General features: G+C 42.5%; 1 protein-coding gene across 1 annotated transcript; it reads left to right on the forward strand.

Annotated features, from left to right (window-relative positions):
- The first annotated feature begins 345 nt into the window (after positions 1-345).
- LOC140546405 (complement C1q-like protein 2) lies at positions 346-2601 on the forward strand. The gene is made up of 4 exons (XM_072669625.1): positions 346-638; positions 1886-1990; positions 2088-2216; positions 2301-2601. Exons 1-4 carry the CDS (start codon positions 392-394, stop codon positions 2582-2584), a joined length of 765 nt encoding a protein of 254 aa, XP_072525726.1. The 5' UTR covers positions 346-391; the 3' UTR covers positions 2585-2601.
- Positions 2602-7344: the final 4743 nt, after the last annotated feature.

The raw sequence follows: 7344 nt of genomic DNA on the forward strand, positions 1-7344 counted from the left end.
ACATATGGCTAATACAATATACAGCAAATAATAAGGAACAAGGAACAAAATACAATAAAACAATTTCAATAAATGACTCACTCAGACCTTATGTTATCTCCTCAAACTGCCCAAATCTACACTACATCCTCACCAATACTTGTCCACACAATATTTGCCATTCTCAACAACACTATGATAATTGGATGTTTTTTATAAATATGACCTAGAATAACCAGTGCCAAAATGCAAACCTTCTGCTCAGGCAGGAAAGGGTTCTCTGACATACAAGGTCCAAAGTGCTTATTGATCCAGCTTGTGTTGTCAAATAATCAGCAAGTATAAATGTGCAACCTGAGGACAAACCCTGCACACAGAAGCTGTACTGGAAGCTCTGCCTCACAGATTAGAAATGAGAGTCACTGGAATTCTGATTGTTTTACTTTACAGTCTTTGGTCATCAGCATCTGCAGAAAATGCAGCAGCTCCTAATCCTCCAAAACAGCTGGTTTGTTCTCTGGATTTGTGCACTTTGCTCCTGAAAGATGAAGCGGTGATGAAAGAAAATGTAGAGACCATGAGGACACAGCTTAAAGAGATTATGTCCAGATTGACGGTCACTGAACGTGATCTTGAGTCTCTGAGAATGCAGAATAAAGGTATGGTTGATCTCGGTGAATTACGGGTTTGTAAAACTCATGTCATATTTTTTTGTTGTGGAAGGAGAAGGAAAGACTACTTGGAAGACTCATTTGACATGATTTAGATCTTCCAGTCTCAGAGGTGGGGGATTCGAGTCACATTAGTTGACGTTTCCACTGTATGATAAGAGGGATCATAGAGGGATCATACGGATACCTGTAGAGCTGTATCTGCCCAGGAAGAGCTTCTTCAAATGTCCAGTGATCCTGAGGGATGGAGTGCAAGCACCGCAAGCATCACTTTTGAAGCGGCCACCTTTGCATGAAGTATAAGACTAGGGTCTTTGTATTTTTAACTGTACAAAGCTGATGTAACTCTTTAACCAGAGAAGAGTCATCAACGTCTGCTGGTGAAGTATCATCCATTTAGCACTCTGGTCCACTTTCAACTGATGTGAAGTCCTGCTTTGTCTAGATGTTCTCTGACAAATATTAGTCATACTCTGATGGGTTTGTTTGTTTGGACCATAAGGGCTTTCTTCTTGCAACCATTGTGTGTCTCCTTTTAATCCTCTTGTGGTCTGCTCTTGGGCTTAACTTGCTAGGATGGTCTGTCCTGACCATGATGGCCAGTTGTTTCACTTCTGAGATCTTTTTAAAAAGAGGGAGCTTTACTGGGCTGTTGTAGAATCCCAACTTTGCAGCATTAATGAGGATAAAGTTCTCACCTACCAAACTCCTGGAATTTTTGCAGAAACAGTGCTGAAACTAAAGAGCTCATTTCTTTATCCTTAATGGAGCCTTAATGGTTTTCTTCTCAAGTGTGTAGAAACGTGCACCTCAAGAGTTGCTTAAAATCAAGGGTAATAATAGGTGAGTTTTTTCCCCCTTTGCTGGAGTAACATCATCTACTCTCCTGTAAAAGCCTTATGAATAGATTTTGGACGATTTGATGGCAGTCATCCTTAAGAGCATCGGCGAGCTTAGTTACTGATAATGAATGGTTAGTTAAAAGATCTAAAAAACATACCTCTGTAATGTATACATGTGGTACAGCACTCTTGAGCAATCGGTTCCATAGCCCAGTGCTGCAGGGGTTAATTCCCATCTATCTGCCAGATGGTTTTGGACACGGTGACATTGATGTAGCTGCCTCAGAATGTCCTGTTTATATGGGCAATGCTTTTCTGTTCAATTGAACAAAAAATTTTAATGGAGATTCTTCCTTTTTCTGCAACAATATGATGTGTTTTTTTTCTTTCTAGAGCAGAACAATGAACTTGAAGCACTTCGTTCCAGAATAAACACAACTGAGAAGAAGCTAGGAGAGCAACAGTCCGAGATCGAAGAGCTGAAGAAACGACCTTCAGGTAAATATGTTCCACCTCTTCCAATCTGTTGTGTTTATATAATATAGGATTGTTCATTACTGCCATTAAAGAACAATGTCTCTTTTTTTTCTTTCAGACAGAACAAATGTAGCTTTCTCTGCTTCCTTGCGAAGTTTCGGCAGTGTCGGGCCTTTCAAAGAAGAAACCACATTGCGATACAGCAATGTTTTCACCAATATAGGCAATGGCTATAACACAACTACAGGTATGTGATGTGCAGTTGTCCACTCGGATACATAAAGGCCAAGTTCTACTTGGTAATCTTTAATCATCATGTTCTCTGCTGCAGGAATTTTCACGGCGCCGGTCAGTGGTGTGTATCTTTTCTTGTTCTACGACCACGCCTTGGGCGGTCAAAGTGCCTACTTGACTCTGACCAAGAATGGGCAACGAATTGTAACCACAGGTCATCAAAAGAACATGAATGAGGGCTCCAACAATGGAGCGAATGCAGTCACCATTCGGCTCAGTAAGGGTGACCAGATGTCTGTCCGCCTCTGGGGAGAAAGCTGGGTTTTTGATGATGATAAAAACTACACAACTTTTACTGGAATTTTGCTCTTCAGTGTTTAAATGTTTAGCTGAGTGCCCAGTTGGTAACCTGTAGGTGAAGTTTGTCTTAGTTTGATATGTTTTTAAATTTGGACTCACTAATATTGCTGAATCAAGGCAAACCTGTATTCAAATCGTAGTAGTTGTGCAGTTTACTGTATGCTAATACTTTAAAGATACAAGACCTGTGTTTTGTATACATTATAGGTACAGGCAGGATCACCCTGAAATGTAGATATATGTAGAAATGTAGATAACCCTGAAACACTAGATATATAAAATATAAAAAACACTCATGTCTTTTTCTTGGGAATGTGTTTTAAAATACACATCAAGTTAATATTTTTGTGACTTCTGAAATCAAAACAGGGTCAGCAATATCCATACAGCCACTTATACTATATATATACACACATGCACTATAACTCTTATTTGCTCTTCTTTAGCTGAAGAGTCGTGATCTGTGGAGAAAACATTTCATTGAGAACTTAACTGAAAATACTCTTTCATCACTAGGGGGCAAAATGAACTCTTTACACTCAAGTAACACTGATGCACAAGATCAGCAAACTGGTGAAACAAGGAGTACGTGTGTTCACAGCCTCAAAGGCTGGGCGGTGTCTGGCTTAAAGTGTTATAAGCAGTTGATTAGGACTCTAATCCACTTTTTTCAGTCTGTGTTTGTGACTCTAGATATCTTTCATTGTTAACTGATCAATATAAATAAATAGTTCCATTCTTGTATGTAAAATTATATGATTGGGGTGGGTGAAGTATGGTCTCACAAACATGATATCGCTTAATAAACTGTGAAGCTTGACTTTACATCGCTAATTGTGCATCAGTGTATGTATATACAGTGTAAGTATACATTGATAGTTACTGGGATCGTTATCACGTTTCCTTTTTCTCTGTCTGAGAAACCAGTAGAGTAGGATACCAAAGAGCAGCAGAGCCACTGACAAGGAGGAGATGAGCATAACAAAACCTGCAGATACAGACAGAAGTAATTAGAAGCCTGCTGGTCAGTAAACATCAAAATGAAGTGACCCATCAAAGCAAGGCTATTCTAACAATATGGAGGTTTAACCTGGTTCTGGCGCAGTTTGTGGCGGTGCTGCTGACTGGCTTGTTGGAGATGTTGCTCTGCTGATCTGTACCAATCACAAGATGACACCAATGACCTGATGGACATTGCAAAGCACATTAGTGTACAAAGGCCACACTAGTGTGTGTATTCTTTAATCAGGGTAACTTATATGACCCCGCATTATAAATTAGATGTTGGAAATACTTAAAAACATCACTCTAAATATTAAATGTATGAAATATATATTGAATAGAAAATGTTGCACCAAAATCATTTTATGTTTTAAACATCAATATTTTGCTACATTGGCCTTGTCCCCACCCTTGTGACTCCTGGGCGTGTGTGTATGTGGTCTGCTGGAAGCAGTGCTGGTTGTAGAGTCTGACGGCAGCAGGAAGGAAGGATCTGCGATACACCTCCTTCACACACTTGGGGTGAAGCATCCGGTCACTAAAGGAGCTGCCCAGTGCTGCCATAGTCTCATGCATGGGGTGGCAGCTGTTCTCCATTATGGTTGCCAGCTTGGCTGTCATCCTCCTGTCTCCCACCACCACTCAGAGCTTAACTTTTGCATATATTTAACAATCCATTACCATAATTACCATGAGAATCTATGGGTTTGCAAGGAATTGTTTAAAGGTTTATATTGTAATCATGGAAATTAAGACTGACTGGAGCACATGCAAGCCATGAGAGAAGAGTGAGATTTTGTGTGGAAGAGTGAGGAATTTAATCATGATCATAGAGTAGATTTATTCAGCGTCATTACACGCTTATAAAGTTGCAGTAATATTTGATTAAAAAATATTAAATGCTGAACTTATTTATATGTATTTTAAGTTTTCTTATACTAGCTGATCAGCAGTGTTAGGAGATCCATGCTCTAAAAAAGTGAAAAAGTGAAAATCACTGCAACGGGAGTTACCAAGCTTTTCTTTCCTAACCTTGATTCCTACATTCACTTTATTTAAACTGTAAGAGGTTATAACCTATTTCTTCTGCAATTCAGTTCATGTAAATGTGGCCTAACTTGCATCTATTGCTTGAGAGAACACCTGTATCCTTCTATGACTAGACGGGTGGGCTTTGACCATCCAGTCTGGGCTAATCATAATAATTTGGAAAAATTACATGCCTCTTTCAACTGTATGAAATGGCCAGTCAAATATCTTACACAATACATCAACAAAGCTTGCTGGGCTCAATCTTGTTCTGTCTTGTTGCTTCTGCAGCCAAGTTGTAATCAATTTCCACCACTGCTCTGCTTTTCACACTACTGTTGTCTTTATAATTATTGCTTTTATACTGTGTGTATCGTGTGCACTGTGTATAATGTAAATTATAAATACTGTAATGTAAATGTAATGTAATGTAAATTACAACCAAGATTCATATAAATTTAATATATATTAATATATATATATAAAGAAGAAATCATGGAGGGGTCTGAAATTTTCATCTTGGGTGCATGTCCACTGTGAGAGACATAATCTAAAAAACAAAATCCGGAAGTCACAATGTATGATTTTTTATTTTATTTTTTTTGTGTGTGTGTTACTGCTGCAGTATTTGAACACCTGTGAAAATCAATGTTAATATTTGGTACAGTAGCCTTTGTTTGCAGTTACAGAGGTCAAGGGTTTCCTGTTGTTTTCAGCAGGTTTGCACACACTGCAGCAGGGATTTTGGCCCATTCCTCCACACAGATCTTCTCCAGATCAGCCAGGTTTCTGGGCTGTCACTGAGAAACATGGAGTTTGAGCTCCCTCCAAAGATTTTCTATAGGGTTTAGGTCTGGAGACTGGCTAGGCCACTGCAGAACCTTGATATGCTTCTTACGGAGCCACTCCATGGTTATCCTGGCTGTGTGCTTTGGGTCATTGTCATATTGAAAGACCCAACCACGACCCATCTTCAGTGCTCTAACTGAGGGAAGGAGGTTGTTCCCCAAAATCTCGCAATACATGGCCCCATTCATGCTCTCCTTAATGCATTGCAGTTGTCCTGTCCCATGTGCAGAAAAACACCCCCAAAACATGATGCTTCCACGCCCATATTTCACAGTAGGGATGGTGTTTTTGGGATGGTTGTGAGCAGGCAGCATGTACCGCCTGCCGCCAGCAGGGGGCCTGGCCAGCAAAGTAGGAAAGCTGGTGGGTTGGAGCAAAGAACTCCAAGACCCAGAATTCCCAGCGGTAATCAACGCTGACTAGACCCACCTGTGTTGCACGGTATAAATACACTCAGCCAAACACACTTCCCCGTCGCACCTTTGTAGAGGGGCGAGCGGTAACAGAGGGTTTAAGTTGTAAACAGAAAAGTGAAAAGCATTTGAGTTGCTGTCTTTAGTTTGAGTAAACATCACTCCTGTTTTTTTCCTTTGTTTGTTTTCCCGCCACTTTCTGTGTTGCTTAAGATCAGTGTTTATACTGCCACCCCTCACAGCCGTGGTGGCACAGCAGAAATACACTGGGCTCCCATTACCAGGGTTGGGGGTTTAAGCCCGACATTCATCAAGCACACACCACAAAAGGAGTAGTTTCATTTACTCATAATAACACTGCACTTGAGTCCAAACCCTCCACCACACCGTAACAGAAAGGTGCGATGGATGGGCGATGGATGGGCGATGGAGTTGGCGCCAATTAAGGAAGCTTTACAACATCAAGGCACGGACATCAGCCACCATGAGCAACTGCTATTGGCGATCACAGAGCGGTTGAACCAGCTGGTTACAGTTCAGGCTGAGGCCACACAGGCCTGCGCTGAGACTGCTGCACAGCCGGTCCAACCCCCTCCTCCTGAGGTAGCCACGGTTGGACATGAGGCCCACTTGGTTACACCAGAGTGTTACACTGGGGAATCAGACAAATGCAGAGGATTCCTGCTGCAATGCAGTCTCACATTCGAGCAGCAACCTTCCCGGTTCCCCACAGAGCGCTCCAAAGTGGCCTACATGGTGTCACTGCTCACGGGCCGAGCTTTAGCGTGGGCTACGGCCCTGTGGGAGCAGAACTCTCCTGACTGCCGTACTGCTCAGGCGTTCACATCAAATGTTTTACCAGCCATTAGAGGGCAGAGACACTGGCCCACGGCTGCTAGACCTCACCCAGGGTGCATGCTCTGTAGCAGAATATGCTATAGACTTTCGCACTCTGGCAGTGGAGAGTGCTTGGGGTGAAGAGGCCTTGAGGCCGATTTTTCTGCGAGGTCTCAATGGCAAGATGAAGGACGAGCTGGCCACTCGTGACCTAGTGAATAGATTGGACAACCCACTCAGTCTATGCTTGGGGGCCACATTGTCAGGGGGCCTGTCTGGGTCACAAGGAAGGACCCCCTCAGAGGGACCCTAAGCCAGAGTCAGTCATTCCTCATCTGGACAGGGTTCCTGAGGTGTACTGGGATCTCTGTGCTGTGTCCCGTAAGGAGGAATTGCAAATCCTGCCCCCTCACAGGCCTTACGACTGTGCCATAGATCTCCTACCGGGGACTATTCCCCCGAGGGGGCGCCTGTTTGCAATTTCTCCTCTGGAACGTGCTGCCATGGACTCCTACATTAAAGAGGCATTGGAGTCCGGTTTCATACATCCATCCTCATCCCCAGCTGGGGCTGGTTTATTCTTTGTGGGGAAGAAAGATTATCGAGGCCTAAATGTGATCGCTGTAAAGGACCGCTATCCCCTCCCCTTCA

The sequence above is a fragment of the Salminus brasiliensis genome, chromosome 24 (genome assembly GCF_030463535.1).
Source record: "Salminus brasiliensis chromosome 24, fSalBra1.hap2, whole genome shotgun sequence".
NCBI lineage: Eukaryota > Metazoa > Chordata > Actinopteri > Characiformes > Bryconidae > Salminus > Salminus brasiliensis.